This window comes from Canis lupus, chromosome 37 (genome assembly GCF_048164855.1).
Source record: "Canis lupus baileyi chromosome 37, mCanLup2.hap1, whole genome shotgun sequence".
NCBI classification, from domain to species: Eukaryota; Metazoa; Chordata; class Mammalia; order Carnivora; family Canidae; genus Canis; species Canis lupus.
The window spans coordinates 18531217-18556047 of record NC_132874.1 but is presented as its reverse complement, the minus strand read 5'-3'; the positions used below and the strand labels follow the sequence as shown (position 1 = coordinate 18556047).

The 24831-nt window shown below is 39.4% G+C and overlaps 1 protein-coding gene across 12 annotated transcripts in view; it reads right to left on the bottom strand.

Annotated features, from left to right (window-relative positions):
- The window catches only part of BLOC1S5 (biogenesis of lysosomal organelles complex 1 subunit 5), a 137413-nt gene extending 112582 nt beyond the window's left edge, over positions 1-24831 (bottom strand). For 4 of the 12 annotated variants that reach the window (XR_012025579.1, XR_012025578.1, XR_012025580.1 and 1 more), the window contains exons 1-2: positions 24669-24829; positions 17772-17854 (exon numbers count right to left, since the gene is read on the bottom strand). Coding sequence is in view for 7 of the 12 variants with exons in the window: in XM_072814225.1 (XP_072670326.1) it covers positions 17772-17854; positions 24669-24783 (198 nt within the window). In the remaining 5 variants the exon portion in view is untranslated. Of the gene's footprint in view, positions 1-3370; positions 3501-17771; positions 17855-24668 lie in introns of all 12 variants that reach the window. The other 8 variants (XR_012025581.1, XM_072814228.1, XM_072814227.1 and 5 more) reach the window with 4 other exon arrangements.

Sequence of the window (24831 nt, the reverse complement as noted above, 5' to 3'; positions counted from 1 at the left end):
TATAAAGTGTGAAATGTGGCGGCCAAGAACTCAGACTCCTAACCCCACTGTAATTACCTCATCTCGCAAAAGTTAGAAAAAGAAAACGAGTTGACAAAATTCTTAGAACTCTAATATGCTTTAATTTGTACAGAAATGGATTTGGAGGGTGGAGAAAGCACATGATAGCTGAGAGACAGATAAGACAGACAAAGCACCTATTCTGAAAGAAAAACTGATAGTTTTCCGTAAGTACCTCATTATATAAAATAACAATATGAGCGTATTAAAAGAAAGCAAACACATCATATGAAATGAAAAATGAAATTGCAGTGCTGAGGAAACAGAACTGTGACAATACCATTACAGATCTAATAAATCAGAAGGAACTAAATGGTCTAAGGCTAAATAAACAATTGGCAGCACTAGAACTGCAGGACAGAAAGCAAATACTATAAACCTCAATCAAGTTAAAATTCACAAGTGAGAAGTTGGGGAAGAAAGGCAGGAGAGGAGCAGTGAGATTCCTAACGCCTCCAACTCTTGGGGCCTCAATCAATGCAGAAATAACAACACGACTAACTTCTGAATGTTATTTATAACTTTTTTGTTTTTCTAATTATTTTTCTTTGATCTTTTAGTTAACTACTATCTTTTACAGTAAAGAAACATTTATTTTAAGGTATTCCCCTCAGCTTTAAGTGTTTGTTCTGTTAAATTCAAATAAACTTTAAAATTAATACCTGAGCTTAAAAAGGGTATGACCCCATTTTATCAAACACTCTTTCCCCCTCATATCTTCCTAATAATTCATTCAGCCATCATCTCTCTATCCGTCCTTCTATATGGAGACACACAAAGATGTCTGAAATGATGTTCACCAGCGTTAAGCAATGTTATCTTCAGGAGGTTACTAAGGTAATTGATTCCTTTCTTCTTTTTCATTTTTTTTCTTATTATTTAAAACATATATCCTTCTGTTCAAATAATGATTCAAAAAGTCATTTTTTAAAAAGAGAGAGGCAAGAAATGAGAGAAAACTGCATGCTAATAAATGTGAATAAGGAATAATCCAGAGGCTCTGCCCTTCTTATTCTCAAATCAAGGTCATGGTGAGATCTCCAGACACAAAGTTGGTGAAGCCCATGAGTCTGTGAAATAATCCGTAAGCCGGGTACAGACACTACTATTGTTTTCAGGATGAAAATAACATAAAGGCTGCTTATGGGCAGCCTTATGGGCTGCTTTTTCTGTACCCTCCTACAGCTCTCATTTACATTTTGTGATTTTTTTTAAAGAATTAAAAAAAAATGTTTTAAAATTTATTTATGATAGTCACACAGAGAGAGAGAGGCAGAGACACAGGCAGAGGGAGAAGCAAGCTCCATGCACCGGGAGCCCGACGTGGGACTCGATCCCGGGTCTCCAGGATCACGCCCTGGGCCAAAGGCAGGCGCCAAACCGTGGCGCCACCCAGGGATCCCATACATTTCGTGATTTTAAAGGAGACACAGGTCAGTTTCTGTTCTAAAGCTCCTGGTCATCCAACGCAGAGCCACTCTGCAAGGTGGGTGGCTACCCAGCCCAAAGCGGAAACAGTTCCAAGTTGAGGAGTCCTTCATGGGTCTACATTCCTGTAATCTAGACGTCCCCACTGTACTGCTCAATAATTACTTAGTTCTGTGCAACATGTGGGACTACCAGCCTAAGGCCACACCTGCAGAATTCTGGGCACGCAGCTCTTCACCCTGCATGGGGAAGAGGTAAATGTGGCAGTTGTGCTAACAGGCACAAAACAAAACTCATCCCTAGACTTGTAAAGTGCTACTTAGAGCAGAATATATTCCATATAAGCTTGTTTGCATGATTTTGTACAACTCCCTGATCAATTAGTATTGAAAATAAACAAGCTAGCACTCTGACTTAAAATAGCAGATTTTTAAATGTGCAATTTCCCAGGAACAACAGCTGGGCCCAGGTAAATCGTTAAAACTAATGCAGATCATCATCTCCATTCTACCCATGCTCATAAAACTTATCAGAAAATTCCTGGGTGGAAGCCTAGTGAAGAAGCCTTTCTTACTTCTGGCAGGAAAACACCTCCAAAAGCCATTTCATAGAGCTAACTACACCCTGAGTAGTCCACAGATCTTAAAACCTTAACTATCAACTTTGCATTTTATGTGTTTCATGTCTTCTTTTTAGGATACATGTATAGTCTGAATCTCATTCTACCAGTAATATCTTTCTCTTTCATTGTGAACTCTTCTTTTAAGAGGCTAGCCCTCAAATCAATAAGAACATTAGCCCAAGAATTAAGTAAGTCACAGTAACCACAGATTTTTACCAAATTTTACCCAATTTATTTTTATATACTCAAAGTGTAGAAAAGGAAAGTTCAAGGCGTATCTCAAATGCATTAATACGTATTCTTATTAATAATTCAAGTTTTACTTTTAGTATAACATCTAGAATGTTAGCCAGGGTTAAGAAGTATTGGTATAAACAAACAAGGGCAGTCTGAAGTAAAGTACAAAAGCCTACAGTCAATTTTAGACTTTCTACTGTTCCACTCAAAGAAACCAAATGTAATCCTTGGGCATTAATTCTCTCCAAGCTCCTTTTAGCATTATAGTACACAAGACTAACTTGGACTTGAATACAAAGACCTGCTTTTAATTCAATTATTAACCAACTCTCTCTGCTATTTTCCTTCACAGGTCATTATATTACTGGCTAGTTTTGTTTTCTTTTTTTCTCCCAGAAAGATATTTTTTCAGTAATCCATCATTATTTACCAGCCTTATCTATCCTTGGACAACCTGAATAGTGTCAATATAGATTCAAGGAGGCCTTGAGTAAAATCAGTTATTAATAAAACTTCTTTTATTTTAATGTCTGGTATGTTTAATAAGGATTCTTTTGGAATCTCTCTCCACATTATAATATTTTGCTTAAAGAAAAAAGTTATAAAATAGAAACATTTATGACAGGATTATTTTTTTAAAAGTTAAAAACGGTAATATCCTGTTTGAAAAAGCAGTTTTGTGTCATATCCTAATTCCCAGTTATCAAACTTCTTATGGATAATTTTTTTTAAAAGGCAAAAAATGTTGCAATTTTCTCACATCCTAAAAGGACTGATTGTCTTGTGTACCCCAGATGCACGCATCTCACTTTGGATATTAATGCTCTTAACATCAACAGCAACATACATTAATCACTAGACAGTCAATGTTCTCTGTGACAGGGCTTCCATTTTATATATTTCAGTTGAGAATTCCCTCCCCACCTACTACCAAAATACTGAAGGAAATACATTTTGTCATAGCATTCATTTGAAATGAAAAAGTATTTAAAAACAAACAAACAAAAAAAACCGCTGGCTTACATCTCTGGAGAACTTGGCTTAAGTTGTCCTGCATTATTTCTGTACATTTAGGAAGAGTATGTTCATTTGTTTCATGGATCATATTCTTCAAATTTTCAAGAACTCGCATTTCTCGAAGACCACGTTTTTCCTATTAAAAGAAAGTAAATTACTAATACATACTGTGTCTTAAATCTCAGTAATTACTTTCTGGGATCTCCTGCCAGGTTTTGGTTGTTATGTTATTACTTATTAATGAAATTTACACAGCTTTCTTCCAATTATTTGGCAATAAATGAGGTCACAACCTGGAGGCATTTTTTTATTATGAAATGCTTCAAAAGTTGCAATATGAGTAATATTTTTATAGCAATGTTTAAAAGTGAGCATGAGAAACACTAAATGAAAAAAAAAGAGGCTTAAAGTGCCACATATTTCATTCTGTACAGCAAAGAAAGTAGACACTCTTGATCTAATAGCTCCCATTATTACGCTGTTTTTTTAATCTAATTCTATTTTTCTCAAAAATGTGTGGTAAAGGTAACAATACGTAGATACCTCCCTATACAGAAACTGCTCTCCTTAGAAAGGCCTGCTTGCAAAGTTGGCCTTTGGCCAGGGGCTGGGAACTTGACCAGTAGTAAATAGTTCCCTACGCTAGTATAAAACTTTCTATAAATGATAAGACACATCTTTTCTTCTGGGAATCTGGAATTTTGATACATGCAGGCACAGACTGCTACCTGACCAACTGCCAATAAAATCCCTATATTCCTGGACTTGGGTGAGCTTCTCTGATAGGCATTTCACATGTGCTGCCACAGCTCATTGCTGAGGGAATGAAGCACATTCTGTGTGACTCCACTGGAAGGACACCCTTGCAAGCTTCTACTTGGTTTCCCTAAACTCTTCATCATGCACCTATTCCCTCTGCTGATTTTGCTCTGTATCCTTCTGCTGTAATAAAGCCTACCCACCACTATGACCATATGCTAAGGCCTATTTGTCAATCATGAACCTGGATGTAGTCTTGAGGACCCCTGACACACACCCCTTCAGAAAGCAGACTTAAACACTACACCACCACCAACTGAGGGTAGGCTAGGTTTAGTGACTTGCTTCCAAAGAACAGAGTAGGGAAAGAGAAAAATAATGACTTCACAGTGAAGACAATGAAGGTTGACATCACCAGTGATGTCATGGTGATAACATGTACCCTCTGATGTAATGTGACAAGAAGGGCACTTCCCTAAAACCCATAAGCCCAGTCTAATCTTAAGAAAAACATCAGACAAACCCAGACTAGGGGACATTCTACAGGCTACTGGCCAGTATTCAAGACTATAAAGGTCATGAAAAAACAAGGAAAGAGAGATAACTGACCAAAAAAGACAAGAAAGACAGACAACTAAATGCAATGTGGTACCCTGGATTAGGTCCAAGAACAAAAAAAAAGGGCCATAATGGAAAAACTAGTAAAACTCATAAACTGATATTTCATCAATAGCAACGTATCAATGTTAGCTTCTTAGTCATAACCCATTTAGATGATAATATAAGACATTAATAAGGAAAGAAATTGAGTGAGGGGAACACAAGAACTCTTTATATTATCTTAGCAACTTTTACTGTCAGTTTAAAATTCATACAAAATAAAAAGTTTCTTTAAAAAAGGATAATAAACTTGATTGTACAGAAGTAATAAATCAGGTGTATTACTGGTGTTTTCCTTTTGAACCATTCTTAGGGAGCAGCTATGGCCAGATTTTTATTCCAATTCTTCCATAGTAAAAATGAAAATGTTATACCCAGTTGAAAAAGAATCAAAACTAAATCCTGAACTTATCACCAATCAACAATTCTCAATTCCTGGCTGATTTTGTTCCCTCTGTAACATTCCATACATCTACCCACAATCCTAGATTCTTTTGAAGCAAATCCCAGGCAGCACATCATTTCAACTGTAAATATTTCAACATGTTTAAAAGACAAAGATTCCTCTTGGAAAAAAAAAAAAAACCACACAGGAAGACCACCTCTCTGTCCCCTTCTTCCCTCATGCTCACACACACGCTCAAAAATAATTCTTCAATACTCTTATATTCCAAGGCAATATTCCTATTTCCTCAAATATCCCGTGAATGTTCTTTTTTTATCCCTGTTTAAACCAAAATCGAAGTAAAACTTATTTACTGCAACTGGCCAATATGTTTCTTAAATATTTTTTAATCTATAGATTTCTCCTCCATCACTTTTTCCTTAGCAACTCGTTGAAAAAAAGTGAGTCATCTATTCTGCAGTTTCCCACAGTCTGTTATTTGGCTGAATGAATCCCTGTGGTGTAATTTAACGTATCCCTTTGTCTGTTCTTTCCTGTAAATTAGTAGTTAGAACGAAAGGCTTGATCAGATTCAGGGTTTTGTTTTTTTGTTTGCAAGAATATTTGAGAGGTGGGTTGTGTACTTGCAGCAGGATGTTGGTAGCATTCCGTCTGCGTATTCAGCAGGATGCATACCTCTGGAAAGAGATATTTCCCCTCAACTGTTTGGTTACTCTGAGGAATGCTTACATGTGAAAGGCAAAATAAAACACTTGATTATTTCCTTTTAGTTAACAGTTTAAAAAAATGATTTGGTTCCCTAATATTCTCTAGAGGTTTCTGTTTGTTTCTATGCATTCCTGTGACTCACAGAATTAACATATTTGAAGTTTTCAAGCCATTACAGTATTTTTCCTTATTGGTGTTTAAACTGTTCGATCTTTGTCCAGGGGGAGCCCGGTCAAGTTCATTCTGCAATACTTTAGACAAAATTCTATGTTCTTTAGTAGCCTCTTTGCTTTCTGATACTCTAACTTGGTGCTCCAAGCTCACCTTATACATTTCTGGACTCAGAATTAGCAGGTCTCTAATCACCACTAATATTTAGAACGGTATTTAGAGAATGATCACGAGGGGGGTGTTCACTGCTACTGATCAGTCATTATTTCTAGGCCTTCTGGTGGACAAGGCCACAAAACAAGTTATGTGCTATGAAAAGATACATTTATTAAGTTCATACATACAAATTAAGAATAGGTTTTTAATTACCTTCCTTTCTTACCTGTGTTTTTTTTTTTAATTTTTATTTATTATTTATTTATGATAGTCACAGAGAGAGAGAAAGAGAGAGGCAGAGACACAGGCAGAGGGAGAAGCAGGCTCCATGCACCGGGAGCCCGATGTGGGATTCGATCCCGGGTCTCCGGGATCGCGTCCTGGGCCAAAGGCAGGCGCCAAACTGCTGCGCCACCCAGAGATCCCTCTTACCTGTTTCTTTGTAGTTCTCAAAACATCAACGGAACTACCATTCACTTTATCGGCACTTCACTAAAATGACAATGACGACACTAGCATCAACAAAATGATGATTGAAAAACAGCTTAAGTTTTAAGGAAATTTAACTTTTTCTCTTTTGCCTTTGTTCCCTAAGTCATATTTATTCATATATATTTAAGTATATACATATTTCCAATTCCTTCCTTCTTAAATGGTAACATACAGACTATTCTTATTTTACTTTATGAGAGAAATTCATAAACACACACACAGATAATGTATATAATCTTTTTCTCTGTGGTCATGTGATTTCTTTTTTTTGGTATATCTTTCAGCATTGAATAGAATTTGGTGTTTTTGTTCTCATGGTTACATTTATATTAATACTTTACACAATACCCTTTGTCTCCACTTTTTGGTTAGTGTCTACTGGTTCCCTACTATAAGCACTATTAGTATTATGATCATCTTCTCTAGCCTTTCTCACTCCCTCAGGATCCAATGTGAAACAGTATCCTTTTACTAAGTTAATGTTTATTAAGCAACAGGAAAGGATATTCTACTTTTCATATACCCTTCCCTCTGCTTCCACTTTCTGATCCAGACGATCTGCATTGTCAGAAAGGAGCCAGTGCACGTTGCACTCTCTCCCTTACAACTACCATTCAGTCTTAGTTCTGTAAGAAATATATATTTAATGCTTACCAACTATTGCTAATCATTTTGGTCACGTAAAATTCTGTTGATTATGTAATAGATTCCTCAGGAAAGGCTAATTTGAAAAATATCTGCGAAGTTCTGCAGACCCAGCAATAGTGGATTTGTAGTCCCTATAGCTAGGGGTCAGTTAGGCTAGACAAAATCCCTGGCTGTTCAAATCCATTGTCTTCTGGCATAAGACAGATAAATCTGTTAACAATCAGATTTTCCTCCCCTAATAAAAAAAACTTAGCCATTTTGTCTCTCCACCTAAAAGAATTTTTTTTCTGTAAAATTCAATATATTAAAAAAATTTCTCAGGGTAGGCTGTTCTGGGTTAACTTTTCCTGACAGCTGTGTGCCCTTCCACAGAATTTCACTAGTATCTTATTTCAGGAAAGTTTTCTTAAATTTTAGTTTTCACATTTGTTACATTACATTGCTTTGGCAATTGCTTTCTTCTCTAGGGGCTGATTATCATGCATATATTGTATTGCATCTTTTGTATTTCCTATCAGTAACTATTCCTTTCTCTTGAATTCTTTTTCTCTCTTTTACTATGTCTTTTAAATTTCACATAAGGACTATCCATTGTGTTTATTCATTCTTGAGTTCCTTCTAGTTTAGTTTTCATTCCCAAAATAATTTTTAAAATTTCTTTTTCCTGATTTTTTTTACCTTACCTTCTATTTTTTTCCATTTGTTTTAGCCAATCAATTTTGAGTTTTTCTGATTCTTTCTTCACTTTTAATAATTCTCTTCACTTTCTTTCTTCACTTCTAATAATTTTCTTATGCTTCCCAAGCTCACTTTAAAATATCAGGTTACAGTTTTTTCTTTCTTCTTTCTTTTTCTTTTCTTTTTTTTCTTTTCTCTTCTTTTCTCTTCTTTTCTCTCCTTTCTTCCTTCCTTCCTTCCTTCCTTCCTTCCTTCCTTCCTTCCTTCCTTCCTTCCTTCCTTGGTCATACTTACACTCATTGCCTTAAAGGACATTGTTGTGGGATTTGACTCCTGCTTACTTTTCAGTGAAATTACTTTTCTTCTATCTTTAGAAGGTGGGGAAGGGTGATCAGGAGGGCCTTTCTAACTTCCAAGTTCTAGAACTCCCCTTTCCCGTTGTTTTACAAAGTATCCAATTTCCTTTAGTTTCTCTAAGGTGCAGGGCCTTGTTCAGGAAGGGTATTTTGGTTTGTGAGTTTCAAACTCACAGATAACTTCAGCCCATTAGACTTTCCTGGAGTCTGCTACCACTCACTTATAAATTAGAGCCTGTGAAGTCACCTCCCAGGTTTTGCTTTCTCCTCAGAATGGCCCTTCAAGCATTCCTGATGGTAATTTTGAAGTTTTCTAGCATTCAAGGCTTCATAAGGCCTGTGGCCATTCTTCTACATCTTCTTCCAGTTTCTGATTCCACAGGAGCTTTTTAGCTGTTGGTGACTTGGTCATTTGGTATTTGGGGGTACCTTGTCCCCTGGTTTTATTACAGATGTTGCTTGAATTTGCTATCCTAGTTGCTCTATCTCTATAGACAGATTGAAGCAAAAAAACAAACAAACAAAAAAAAAAAAACCAAGGTCTTAACTGCTGCCACCTTAACCCCATCGCTTTGGAATCTGAATAAATCAAGAACACCGAAATTATTGCGTTCCTTATGGTACATTTTTTTTTCTTTATCAAGATGCAAAGGAGTGGCCTCTCAATTCAAATATAAAGACCATGAACAGAGAGGTCTGCAGTTCTATTCAAAGTATAGGTCTTACTCTGAGGTCCATGGATGGGCTTTGGGATTCCAGAATCCCCCTGAAATTGTACTCAAATTGAATATATACGTCCTCTATACATTTTTCTGGGAGAAAAAAATTCTCCAAGGAGACCATGACCTATTAAAGTTAAGAAACACTATCAGAGTTAAAATAAGACATAAAGTTAAGAATCCCTATCAAAACACCAATAGCATTTTTCAGAAATAGAACAAATAATAGTGAAATTTGCATGGAATCACTAAAGACCCCAAATAACCAAAGCAGTCTTGAGGAGGAAAAAAAAAAAAAAAAAAAAAGCTGGAGGTATCAAAATCCCACATTTCAGGATATACTACAATAATCAAAAAAAGTATGGTACTGGTACAAAAATAGACACATATATCAATGGAACAGAATACAGAGCCTAGAAATAAATCACACTTATAGGCTCAAGCTATGACAAAGGAGTCAAGAGTAGGCAATGACAAAAACACAGTCTCTTCAATAAATGGTGCTGGGGAAACTGGACAGCCACATGCAAAAGGAAAAAACTGGACCACTTTCTTACATTGTACACAAAAGTAAACTCAAATTGGACTGTAGACCTAAATGTGAGACCTGAGACCATAAAAATCCTAGAAGAAAACATAGGTAGTGATCTCTTTAACACTGGCCTTACACAAAAGAAAGAAAAGCAAAAATTAGCTATAGAACTCCACCAAAGTAAAAAGCTTCTGCACAGCAAAAGAAAGTATCAGCAAAATAAAAAGGCAACCTACTGAATGGGAGAAAGTATCTGCAAATGATATATCTGATAAGATGTTTATATCTAAAATACAAAAAAAATTTATACAATTCAACACCAAAAACAAATAATTCAATTTAAAAATGGGCAGAGACTGAATAGCCTTTTTTAAAAGAACACATACAGAAGACCAAAAGACACATGAAAAAATGCTCAACATCACTCATCATCAGGGAAATGTAAATCAAAACCCGTGAGATTAAAAAAAAAAAAAAACACACAGTGGGATATCACCTTTTACCTGTCAGAAGCCTACAATCAGAAAACAAGAAATACCAAGTGTTAGCAAGGATGTGGAAAAAAAGAAATCTTATGTACTGTTGGTGAGAATGCAAACTGGTACAATCACTCTGGAAAACGGTATAGAGGTTCCTCAAAAAATTAAAAATAGAAATAACAGGGACTCCTGGGTAGCTCAGTGATTGAGTGTCTGCCTTTGGCTCAGGGTATGATCCCTGGGTCCTGGGATCGAGTCCCACATTGGGCTCCCTGCAGGGAAGCCTGCTTCTCCCTCTGCCCGTGTCTCTCCATCTCTCTCTGTCTCTCTCATGAATAAATAAAATCTTTAAAAAAAATAGAAACAACATACAATTCAGTAATTCCACTACTGGATATTTACCCAAAGAAAACAAAAACGCTATTTTAAAAAGATACATACATCCCTACGTTTACCGCAAAATTATTTCTAATAGCTAAGATACAGAAGCAACACAAGTGTCCATTAATAGATGAATGGACACAGAAGATGTGAGATGTGTGTTCATACACACACGTGCGCACACACTGGAATATTACTCGACCACAAAAAGGATGAGATCTTGCCATCTGCAACAACATGGATGGACCCAGCATGTACTATTTAGTGAAATAAGTCAGACAGAAAAGGACAGAGGCACGTGGGTGGCTCAGTCGGTTGAGCACCCAGCTCTTGTGATCTCAGGGTCATGAGATCAAGCCCCACACTTCAGATCAGGCAGGCTCCATGCTCATCAGGGAGTCTGCTTGAGGATTCTTTCCCTCTTCCCTCTGCCCTTCCTCCCCAACAAATAGATTGGTCAAAAAAAAGGACAAACACCATATGATTTCACTTATATGTAGAATTTTTAAAAATAACACAAAAAGTAGAAATAAACCCATAAATACAGAAAACAGAGATGGCTGCTGGGGGGGAAGGTAAGGACGGGATGGGCAAAATGAGTGAAGAGGGTAATAAATACAGGCTTCCACTTGAGAATGAGTACATCTCAAGGATAAAGGGAATACGGTCAATGGTATTGTAATAGCATTAAATGGGGACAGATGGTAGCTACACTTGTGAGCACAGCATGATGTATAGACTTGTTGAATTACTAATTTATATATCTGAAAGTAATGTAATGTGTATCAATTATACTTCCATAAAAATTTTAAAAGAACCACTTATTTAGAGGGTTATTTCTTCTAGCAGGGAAACTGGTAGTCTCACATTGTAGAGAGGGAGTTTTCAGCCTCATTCATTTAAAGAATAAATAGGCCCAATGATAGTGCTACATAAGACAGGATATTAAAAACAGTCTCTGCTGTTAAACTTACTCTCTGGTATGTGCTTGTTTTTATGCTAATATTTTTGACCAAGGTGCACTGTTGACACTTATTAAAAAAGGAAAGCTATAACATCCATTTATTTTTTTAAAGATTTAGGGGATCCCGGGGTGGCTCAGCGATTTAGCACCTGCCTTCGGCCCAGGGTGTGATCCTGGAGTCCCGATATCAAGTCCCGCATTGGGCTCCCTGTGTGGGGCCTGCTTCTCCCTCTGCCTGTGTCTCTGCCTCTCATGAATAAATAAATAAAATCTTTTTTTAAAAAAATATTTATTTATTAGAGAGAGAGGCAGAGAAGGAGCAGAGGGAGAGGAAGGTGAGAAGCAGACTCCTCACTGAATGGGAAGCCTGATGTGGGGTTCAATCCAAGGACTTTACCATTTAATTGTGTATATATACACATATATTCTGGGGCATAAATTCTCAGAACAAAGTTCAGCATTAATGAAGCTTGGCTTCTGATGTATAACACCCCATAATATTACACACACAGTTAACTTGTAAGTTGAAATTAATAACAAGTGCTCATGTAATGTACTTAAAACAGTGCCTGCCACTATGTGCTTAAAAATGCTACCAATAGGGGATCCCTGGGTGGCTCAGCGGTTTAGTGCCTGCCTTTGGCCCCAGTCCCAGCATGGAGCCTGCTTCTCCCTCCTCCTGCATCTCTGCCTCTCTCTCTCTATGTCTATCATAAATAAATTAATAAATAAATCTTAAAAAAAATGCTACCAATAAGAGCACCTGGGTGGCTCAATTAGTTAAGCATCTGACTCTTGATTTCAGCTCAGGTTATGATCTCAGGGTTATGAGATCCAGCCCTATGTCGGGCTCCACTTTGAGCATAGAGCTTGTTTGAGATTCTCTTTCCCTCTCCCTCAGTCCCTCCCCCAACACTCCCTGCACAGGCTCTCTCCCTCTAAACAAACTACCAATTATTAATAATATTAGTGCAATTACTATAATATTTATATTTAAGACATAATTTGATACTATTAGAAAAGAAATGAGAGACCAACACAATAATTTAAAATTTTCTTTCAAACATTAAAATGGTCAGTCCCCTAAGGCTTAAAACCATATTGTCTGTGTGTATGATATGTTTATTACATGCCTTGTAGGGCACACTTTATCCTGATACTTAATAATCTAACAGTTACTCTAATAATCTAACAAAAAATGAGAGATCAGGATGTCAAGTGAAATTCTAGTTTGTCCTGCCTTTTAAGGGATTTTCTTATTCAATCCACATTCAAACTCATCAACATAATCCCTCCTGGCTCCTGTAATTACTGTACTTATTTGAATACTTTTTTTTTGGCCTCTAATTTTAATTATTTTCTCCATCTTTTTTTTTCCTATTGGCTAACATCCATTTTTCTTTCTTAGCTTAAATACCACCCCCTCTAAGAATATTTTCCTTCCAGCTCTGTTGGGATTTGTTTCTGGAGTTGTTTCCTTCTAAGATCTCAAGTGCTTTGTGCTTATTTTATAATAAATCCACCATTAAAATTCATTGTTCATGTCTTTTTTCTCCCTAAACTGTAAACTTCATAGATATAGATTGTTTCTCTCTCTCTCTCTCTCTCTCTCTTTTTTTTTTTTTTATATCTCCTTGACATTCATTTGTTCTGGATCCATTCTCCTTTCTTCCTATCAATCTCCAAATATTATTTTGGAATGGTAAATATGCCTGTATAGAGACTGCTTGCTATTTCCCATTTCTTTTTTGCTACATGAAATGCAGATTTCATGGTTGGAAATCCCAAGGCTACCCTGTAAGCACAAAGATAGGAAGAACACTCCAGGCAGGTGGAAGGCAAAGTTAAGAAAAAGCTGACATCATAGAGCAACCACTCCAGTCCTATGCTCTGGGTATTGTGAAAGAAACATAAAAACTTGTTAAAACAACACTATTTTTCAAGTACCTGTTATTAGTAACTGAAAACGGTCCTTACTGATATACCTAGGTAATCAGTAAGTATGCAATTAAAGCATTCAAAGAATAAAATTTGCTAAAAATGAAATAAGCAACCAGAGGGGAAGAGGTGGGGTGATGGGCAAAATGGGTGAAGGGGAGCAGGAGACAGAAGCTTCCAGTTATAAAATGAAAAAACAGGTCAGAGATATAAGGTACAGCCCAGGGAATATAATTAAAGGTACTGTAATAGCATTGTATGGTGATATGGTGATGTTACACTTGTGGGGAGCACAGCATAATGCAGAGATTTGCTGAATTACTATGTTGTACACTTGAAATGAGTGTAACATTGTGTATCAACTACAATTCAATAAAAAAAGTTTTTCCATTAAAAGAGAGACATGTGAAACTAAAAAAAAAAAAAAAAAAAAAAAGGTAGTAAGGAACTTGTACAGGACCATATACTCCAAAAGCACTTCAGAAGTGCCCACTATCATGGGTCTTTCCTCTGTTCCACATGAGAGAGGCCATGACATTTCCTATATGGCTAGAATGTTAATGGTACAGCTGACAATGTCATTACCCACTACTAAACTGATGCACACTGAAAAGGCCCTACTGGGATCTCTGTCCACTGGAATCAAGGATATAAAAGATCTGTATAAGGTCAGGAGAAAGACAGTCAACTGTCCAGAAACACCAACAAACAAAAAGAGAGCTTAAATATAACTGAACTTCAATAATTTAAGTAATGCTGCCACCATGTGGCACTTATTCCCCTCTTCTAGAAATAAAATTTTGTAAAGAAAAAGATGATCGTTCCCCTGTGCATTAACTTTTTGAAATATAAAAACTATAAACAACTTTAGTTTGAAATATCAGCCACGTTTTCTTAAGGTGAGCTACATTTAAATTTGAGAGAGATGAAAGTTATAAGAAGTCCTGATAACTCTGCTTCATCATTCCTCACTGTCCAACCATGTCATCTTGGTTTCGGTTCACATCATGATCTTGGGGGTCCCATCTGGTTTTATTCTCAGTGCAGAGTCGGCTTGTCCCCACCTCCCCCCACTGCTCGCACTCTAAAGTAAATTTTAAAAAAATAGAAAGAAAAGGAGTTACATTACATTCAGTCACTTAAACCTAGCTGACAAGATATTTTTGAGACCTTCAGAAGCCAGTCTTTAATGACAATATGAGAATGCTTTGTGAAGGGTGGGTCTGTATCAGTCTTCTTCACCAGTACAGCACTGATTCCTGACATTATGTCTCACACAAAATAACTGCTTGAGACACAGAATAAGCTTGTTTCTGTCATGCCCAGTGTGGTAATCTTATTTTCTAGTAAACATTTTTCTAATATAATGCTTATGCCATTTGCTTAGCAAGTCTCTATTTTCCCTAAAATTACTAAAATGGAACCCAACCTCATTCAAATTCTTACAAAATCTGAATTAACCCATTTTTATTTTCCTGTACTTGCTACAATCTCTCTCTTAATAATAACAGTTTACAACATTCATTTAACACCTCTGTGTCAGGGATTTTTAAAAATAACATACCATTTTATTTTCACAAAAACAGTATCGTATATGTCATTGTTCCCATTTTTAAGTAGGCACCTTAAGCCTTAGTAAACCAGGTTATCAGAGCCAGTAAGGGGGGCAGGATTTGAACCCAGAGATATCAAGCTCCAAGGTCCGTGTTCTTTTCCCACTCCTCAACATACCCTCCTTTCCAGAAAGACCTCGGAAGGCTTCACACACTGTGAAACACAGTTAATTCCTCTCCTCTCAGACCCAAGCTCATCTTCTCTTGGCAACTATCTTCTATCCCAGTGAAAACAGGTGTTGGCTTCAACAGGAAGTGAGCTTTTGAACGTAAGATATTCAACAGCATAAATCTAACACTTCTTTCATTTTCCATTCAACACTCAGTTTCACTTATATAGATGGCCCTTTCACATAAATCATCTATATTATTTAAAGAACAGTGATGTAAGTATGACGACACAGATCCTATGGATAAGGCAGCCACCAATTAGCAATGTGTGACTTTTCACACTTACGAAAAAGATGACTTATGACATCACTAGACGTCAGAAAACTCAAGTTTTAGTCAAGGCTCTGCTGATTGTTCTTTTGAATCATATTAAGCACCCAAAATACATCAGACATTGGTTTAGGCAATTTTAAAAAAATATTTATTTATTTAAATCAGGCACACGTGTGGGGGTAGGGAGAGGGACAGAGGCAGAGGAGGAGAGAGAGAATCCCAACCGGACTCCCCGCTGAGCATGGAACCTGACACAGGGCTCGATCTCACAACCCTGAGATCATGATCTGAGACCAAAATCAAGAGTTGGACACTTAACCAACTGAGCCACCCAAGTGCCCTTGGTTTAGGCATTTTTAATACAATGGAAAATAAGGTATATTTATACAACGAAGAGTTCCAACTCTTATGGTACTTCTATTCTAACGAAGGAAGACAGGCAACAAACATATAACAAGAAAAATATTGGGTAGTTACAAGAGCTTATGGCAGTAAAATTCTAAGATGGCTCCCAAGACCCCACCCCTAGTGTTCACACACCTTCTCTGTTACTCAATCAAACCCTAATCTAGGTGCTACTATATATATATTCTACAGATTTATTAAGGTCCCACATCAGCTGACTTTAAGAAAAGGGGATTATCTTTAGTGGGTCTGACTTAAATAGGTGAGTCCTTTACAGACTCTAGGCTCTTCCTGACAAGCATGAGAGGAAGGGACATCACTTGAATGAGACTGATTTATGGTTTTGTTTTTTTTTTTTTTTTTTTTTTAAGAAAAACACAATGTGGGGCTCAAACTTACAACCCCAAGATCAAGAGTCACATGCTCTACTGACTGAGCCAACCAGGCCCCCAATTTATGGCTTTGAAGATGGAAAGAGCCACATGCCAAAGGAATGTGGAGTGGCCTCTAGGAGTTCAGAGGGGCCCCTGGCTGACAACAAATAAGGAAATGGGAACTTTACTGTACTGGGGCAGAGAACTGAGTCTTGGTACAATCATGTGAATTAGAAAGAGGATTCTGAGCTCCAAAGAGTGATGTCTGACCAACACCTTGATTTTAGCCTTGAGAGACTCATAAGCACAGAACCCAGCCATGCCATGGCTAGACTTTATTCTCACTAAGGAACTGTTAATAATCTTCATAGAGCATGATAAGGGAATCACGTCTGGATAATATTCTGTGTGTTCCAGATTATCCATATCACACCAAAGATCCCATTTCCTTATTTATTCCTAGGTAAAAGATGATATTCTAAGATACACACAGACACATACAGGCATTGTGTACACATACATACAATCTGTACAACAACCGTGAGAGTTAGGTATTACGCAGATTTTTACACAAGAGTCTACTGAACAGCTCTGTTCCTCTATCTTGAGTGCTCCGCACCACAGGCTTTCTGTAGTTTTAAAGGATTTATGAAAAGGTTCTTTCCTTTTGGCAGGTTTAGATTTCCTTTTTGGCTGGAGTCTTATTTGAAAATAGAACCCCAGCTTACATACATTTTTGTGCAACGTCATTTGCCATCTATCTGACAGTAGCTTGGGATGTTATTGTTTAATGTACAATGAACCAATGTGTAAAACAACAGCAAAACGAAACAGGATGGCAGGCTGAGGCCATCGGTATTGCTGGAGCACAACATGAAATGTCAAGTGGCAGATGGTAAAGCCAGCAAGGTAGGGGTCAGGTCATAGAAGAATGTTTGGACTTCATCCTGTAGACAGCAAATATTATTAAAGGATTTTAAAAAGTGAAAAAATGTCAGAGCACTCTGGCACCATGGTAAAGACTGGATTTGACTGGGTAAGAGGCAGGCACACAAATCAGAAGGGATGGTGAGTTATGAGTAATATCCAAAAGAAATGGTCATTGAATGTGGGCCTTAACTGGGAAAGAACAGCCAAAGATGAGTCTACTGTTTTAACCTGAGTGCTTTGGGTGGGTGCTGATGCTCCAACTGAGAAAAAAATATAGAAAATGGATCTGGAAGACCTATATCCATCAGTCTTTAAAATATTTTCTTCCACTATATTCTCATTTTATAGACGAAAAAACTGAGTTCAACAGATACTAAATACCCCAGAGGCACCAGAACTTGAGCCCAGGTCTCCTGCTGTCTAGTCTTATGCTCCTTCCATGAATGGTAAATGCCTCTTAAGGAGTTTTACTTTGCCTATTTTATGAACACATGAATGGAAATCAGAGATTTAAAAACCAGAGAATTCCCCTTCTGTATATTAACATACTAACAACTAGGGCAATATTTTTACAAAATAGTTTCAAATACTCACTTCAAATTCTTTCACAAAATAACGGGTTTCACCTTGAATAACTGGTCTGTGATCTAAAAGCCTTGAATGAATTTCTCCAAGGTCTATAAAAACAAAATGAAATTCAGAGTTAATCCACACTGGGTGGCACAATCTCTAGCATCTCTAGTTTGTTTTATTCTTCCCAATTCCCATGAATAGATGTAGGTTAAAATCTAGCTTAGACTCGGACTGAGAAGAAATTTCACCCATTGCCAGTAAATTGGTACAGGTACTTCTGAGAGCAATTTGGCAATAACTGATAAAACTCAGGACATGTATACCTAGCAATTTCATGTCTACATGTGTACCCCAGAAAGAAACTCACACAAATGGAAGACATATGTAAATGTTTACTATGACATGTGTGATGTGGAAAGAAAAAAAAGGAAACAATCTAACATACTCCTATAATAGAATGCTATAAATCAGCTGGTAAAAATGAATACACTAGGGTTACATTTATTAACGTGGATAAGTCCCACAAATATAAGGTTCAACAAAAACAAGTTTCAGAAGGATAAGCCATTTATATAAATTTTAAAAATATGCAAGACACTTCCTTTTGGGACACATACAGAAACAATAAAACTAGAAAAAATGCATGAGAATGATAAAGAGCAAATCCAAATCTTGCCTTCAGAGAGGAGGGTGAGCAATGCAATTAGAGCAAGGTACTCTAGTGGGCTCTGAATGTTTATTAAGATGGGTGGTGAGTGTTCACTGTAGGTCTGTTTTTTTTGAGAAGTCTGAAAAAGTTAAAATTAAGGGGAAAAGTTGTGAATTTTAACTGTTTTTGGTTCTATTCTATTCATCCTACTTTGTAAAACTATATAGTTTAAGAAAAAAAAAAAAAACTCAAAACCCCTGGAGGAAATCAAATCTACAAATAAGAACATATACCATTCATGTTCATTGACTGTCATAACCTGTTCCTCCAAATTTTATTTTTGCGACAGGCAATGGGGCAGTATTTCAATTCTATATTTAAGGAGTTTTAATAGGATACATATTGGCAAGTATGCTAAGCAAAAAAATAGAGTATTACTTATGCTTAAGTCCTCCAATGATTCATTACCCAGAACACCTCTACAAGAAAATAATACTTCAAGAAAGAAAGAAAGAAAGAAAGAAAGAAAGAAAGAAAGAAAGAAAGAAAGAAAGAAAGAAGATTAGATTAGATTGAGTCTATGTTTAGGTAAGTTTGGGAAACATTAGATAAAATCAGGTTAGAGAGGTTCCTTTACCTCACACTTTGAGAGCCTATAGTTTACTTATATGAATTATTAATGCCCAAGTGAGGGCTACAGTATGCAGAAATTTATGGACCTTATTTGATAAGAGAACCTATGTGGCAGAGAGTATCTGTTTACATTTAAATAAACACCAGTGTCCCTGAAACACAAGTGGCTAACATGCTGAGGTTCAAACCTCCTAGTAGCCACATCTGGTCCTCCATGTCTGGCTCCGGCCTCCTCTCCCCGATGTTGGCAATTCTGAACTACTTGCAGTTCTCCAAACACATCATGCTGCTCATGCATCCTTGCCACAGTTCATGCTCTGGAACCCTCCCCCGATCCCTGATCTTCCTTCAAAACTGCTCAGACATCACATGTCCTTGAAATTTTCATTTGTTCTATTCAGCTTCCTCCTAGGTTTCAAGGAGTGCCCCTACTTTCTGCTCCCAAAGCACCCAGGGCAATTCTGTCATACTACTCACTATATTGTCCTGAAATTGCATCTCTCTTCCAGTGAGTATCTCAGACCAAATTACTTATATCATCTACAGAAGATATATGGGTTAACATGTATTTTCTACATAATGGAGAAGCCATTAAGCTTTGCTGAACTGGGGAGGGAGATCTTCTGCAGCCTGATATAATGAGAACTTTCGTGGCCTTTGGAGAGAGAATTCAATTCTGGAATTGATAATGGATAATTGGAAGAAGATAGTGATCCCTTCTAAAAACCTGACTGTGCCCCAAAATTTAAGAGAGTAAAGATCTGGGGAGAAAAAACACATTACCACAGAAATTAACCCACTGGGGCACCTGGGTGGCTCAGTGGTTGAGTGTTTGCCTTTGGCTCAGGTCATGATCCTGAGGTCCTGAGATGTAGTCCTGCACTGGGCTCCCTGCAAGGAGTCTGCTTCTCTCTCTGCCTGTGTCTCTGCCTCTCTCTCTGTGTGTCTCTTATGAATAAATAAACAAAATCTTAAAAAAAAAAAAGAAATTAAGCCACTAACTAGTTTTTTTTATAACACTATAACAACAAGGAAGCACATTACAATGCAGGAGTCCCAAGGGCTACAAATTCTCCAAGTCTGATAGTGTAAATGTAAAAGCTACAGATTTTCACATAAGTTCAACCCTAACCTTGCTATGTGCAAAGCATTCTTTTGTTGTCGGACATAATCTTTTGTCCTCCAGATGTTCCTCCTCTAAGGTGGGAGTTGGACAAACATCCCTTTACACAAAAGTCAGAGATAAGCACTTTCACGGAAGATCAATATGCGCTGTGGCTATGGAACAAGGAGAAACAGTCAACTGTAGCTCTCTCATTACCCAATAAAAGAAGTTTCTCCTCTGGCCCTGAATTTCCAGGCCTTTAATGTAATATCATATGGAACAATTTACTGCAATTTTTTCTGATAGCATCCCTTGCATCACCAGATGATGCTCTTCCTTACTACTTCTCAAATCCATTCCTGTTTCCGCACCTGCTTGTCTCACTAGGACTATGTGAACAGTTAGTCACACCTCTCTGTAACCCACTTCACACAGAGTTCGAGTCGCTTGCAGCAGTAATGTTTATAGAGCTGCCTCAAACACTGAACTAGCAAGCACTGAACTACTGCTCCAAGAGGAAATACAGGATCAGTTTCCTGCACACCACTAGTCACGTTTTTGTCAAACTAAAACGCCATTTGTATCACACAGGTTTGTTTACCAACATCCTTGTAAAACATGTCAGTCTTAGTGCTCCAAAACGCTCTTCCAATTCCACAATGTTTCCTGTATAACACTTACCTGGTATTTTTACTTGCATAACCTACTTCACCCGCAAGTGGAACTTGGTTCACACTACACCACGTCTGAAAGTGCGGCCAGCACTAGACCAGAAGCGTTTAACATTTTCCTGATCTCTTCCAACTGACTATAAATTTCTGTGCCTTTCAGCTTCACCATAATGCTGTCCACTACGCTCTCTCAATCATTCCAGAAATCCACAAATTTAGCTGCTTTCCCATCACTTCATCACATACTTTGACACTTTCCGAAATGGCAAACACACAAATTGGTGAACCGCTTTCTTTTTTCTAGATTGTTGACTGATTAATATTTACTTCACACCAAACAGCACCGTAACTCATACCTGAAAGAAACTTCTAGAATACAATATTTTCTCTGTAAGGCATACCGTAGCTTTCTTGTGATCAGGGAAAACTCAGCACCACACCTTGGGAATCATTTTAAAATGAAAAATCACCATCAAAAAGCACAAAAATGTGAAATATATGGCATTAAATAAAAAGCAAACAGGACACTTATTTATGGTATAAGAGCTAAAACAAACACTGCCTTGTTCGGTCTCAACTACAAATGTGCACCATCGGCGCTGATTTTGGAGTTACAAATTCATTTTACCAATGAGACAAATTAATTCACAAACACCCAATCCACAAGATGAGGAGCCACTGTTACCTGCATGAGTGCTTTATTTAACATACAAATTTAACCACACGATTCTCATACTTACTGCTAGATAGTTTCTGTCATTCAAGAAAAAGTCCAATCCCCTTAAAAAAAGGCAAGAAATCTGCTATGGTCTGATTTCCACCACACTCCACTTCTCTCAGTGTCACGTCGTAGCAATACATGTAGTTCTGCAAACGTGGCATGCTGTTTGAGGCCTCCACACTTTGGCTTTGCTCATGCTGTTCCAAACTCAGTCCAAAACACCCTTGCCCTCTTAAGTGCTAACACTTTACTCTTCAAGACTCTGACCAGACACTCCAATGTCCAGGAATCCCTTCCTGTTTCCTAGTCCTTACCTCCTAACACCCAAACCACGGGCCAGAAACCCTTAAAGACCCAGAGTACAAGTAGTGAAATCATTTATATAGGTTTCCTTTTCACTAGACTCTGGCAATTAAAAGCAACAGTCATCTGTTCACAACCGAAGGTCTTCAAATAAGGATGAGCTAAAAACAGATTTTCATAATGAAAAGACTGAATGGTCCCATTTAAAAAGCCAAGGAAATTCTAGACATACTCTAAAATAAAAGCATTTTCAATTAATTTGAAAAACTTTACTTGAATAACCTTTAAAAAATACGTGAAAATAAAAAAACTATGTCAAGGGATACAATCAACAGAGTGAAAGGCAACCCATGGAATGGCAGAAAATATATGCAAGTCATCCATGAACAAGAGAGTTAATATCCAGTTTACATAGAGAACTTTTACAACTCAACAACAAAAAACTACATGATTGAGAAATGGACAAAGGACAAACAGACCTTTCCCCAAAGATATACAAATGGCCAATATGCACATTAAAAGATGCTCAACATCAATGACCATTAGGAAAATGCAAATCGGAACTACCAGACACTACTTCTGAACCATTAGGAGGCCTGCTACCAAAGATAAAAAATAACAAGTGTAGGATCCCTGGAGGGGGGCCAGCGGTTTGGCGCCTGCCTTTGGCCCAGGGCGCGATCCTGGAGACCCGGGATCGAGTCCCACGTCAGGCTCCCGGTGCATGGAGCCTGCTTCTCCCTCTGCCTGTGTCTCTGCCTCTCTCTCTCTCTCTCTCTCTCTGTGTGACTATGATAAATAAATAAAAAAATTAAAAAAAAAAAAGTGTTGGTGAGGATGTAGAGAATTGGAGCCCTTGGGCCCTGTGAGAAACTGTAAAATAGTGTAGCCACTAGGGAAGACAACATGGCGATTGCTCAAAAAATTAAAAATAGAATTATCGTTTGATGGAGCAATTCCAGTTCTGGGTACATGCTCCAAAGAACCGAAAGCAAGGACCCAAACAGATATTTGCATACCTATGGTCACAGCAGCATTATTCACAGTAACCAAAAGGTAGAAGCAACCTGGTCCATCCACAGATGGATACATAAAATGTGGTCTATATATTCTGCGGAATAGGATTTTAGCTCTTAAAAGGAAAGAAATTCTGACACATGCTACCACATGGATAAACCCTGGGAGCATTACGCACAGTGAAATAAGCCAGTCACAAAACGGGCAAATATCGTATGATTTCATTTACATGAATTACCCAGAGTAGTCACATACAGAGAAAGTAAAACTTAGGTGGTTGCCAGGGACTAGCGGGAAGGGGAGTTTGGGAGTCAGTATTTCACCGGTACAATGAGTTTGGGAGGACGACACGTTATGGAGATGGATGGGGTGATGGCTGCACAACAATGTGGATGTACCAAAGCCACTGACCTGTACACTTAGACATGGTCAAGGGAAAGTCTACGTTATGTGTATTCCACTGCAGTTAAAAATACTTTTAGGGGATCCCTGGTGGCTCAGCGGTTTAGCGCCGCCTTCAGCCCAGGGCGTGACCCTGGAGACCCGGGATCGAGTTCCACGGCGGGCTCCCTGCATGGAGCCTGCTTCTCCCTCTGCCTCTCTCTCTCTCTCTCTCTCATGAATAAATAAATAAATAAATAAATAAATAATCTTTTAAAACTTTTTTTTTTTTTAAATAAAGAGCAGTTCTCTTAGATCGCACATATACACATTTATAATTTAGCGCTAACACTCCCGCACCACTCCCACACTCCTAATCAGGTTTAAGAGGCAACCTGAAGTCTCAGAAACAGCCCCAGCCAGCTGTGCTGGAGCTGTCGACAATCCCCACAGGGGAGGTTTAGGTGAGATAGGCAGCGACGGAGGGCGTCATTTCCTTGGCAGCGCTGAAGGACTCTGGCATCCTACGGGGGCCTCAACGCCGCAAGATGTTGGGACAGACGGGATCAGCATGGGAGGAGGGGAGGAGGGGAAGGGGAGGAGGGGGAGGGGAGAAGGGGAAGGGGGGAAGGGGAAGGAGGGGAAGGGAAGGGCAGGAGGAGGGGGAGGGGAGAAGGGGGAATGGGAGGGGAGAAGGGGAAGGGGAGGAGGAGAAGGGAAGGGGGACAAGGAGGGGAAGGGGAGGGGGAGGGGGAGGAGCAGGAGGAGGGGGAGGAGGAGAAAGGAGGGGAGGGGGAGGGGGAGGAGGAGGGGGAGGGGGAGGAGGAGGGGGAGGGGGAGGAGGAGGGGGGAGGGGGAACGATGGGGATGAGAAAGCGCAGCATCCAAGCGGCCAAGGCCCTGTTACCGGGACCCAGGGCGGGACCTCCGGCCGGCGCGGGGCCGACCAGACACGCAGCCGTGGGCGCACGTGGGGGCGCCGTAAGGCTCAAGATGCTGTCGCGCACGTCGCGTCACTGCCCGTCGACGACGCAGGGGCCGACGGCGGCGGGACCACCCGAAGCCGCCCTGGCGCTGAGCGACCCGCAGCGGGGCGCAGGCCCGTCCCGGCTCCCGGGCTCGCGGAGCGGTCGTCAGGCGGCGTCCAGGCGGGATCCGCGCCCACAGGTCCCCGGCCTGGGAAGGGGGCGGGGGGCGGGGCCGCGACTCGCGTCCGCGGCTTTTTCGAAAAAGCTTAGAGGGGCCGGGTCGGCTGGCGTCCCCGGGAGGCACCTGGCGCAGGAAGCCCTGCGGACGCCGGCCGCGCTCCCACCTCCAGAAGGCGGGGCCGCCCGGGCGGGGGGGGGGGGCGCCCTGGGAGCGGCCAGGGTCAGAGGGCGCCGCCGGGGCGTGGAGTGGCGCCGGGCGCGCCCGCAGCCGCACACCTACCACTCCGTACCCTTGATAATGAGATGCGCGGGCGAGCCCGCCGTCCCCAGCGACTCCCTCTTCTTGTCGCCGCCGCCCGGGGCGGCCTCACCACCCGCAGAGGTCTCCGTCCCTCCGCCACTCATCGCGGCCTGCTCCGCCCACCCGCCTCCTGCCCTGCGCCTGCGCAGCCC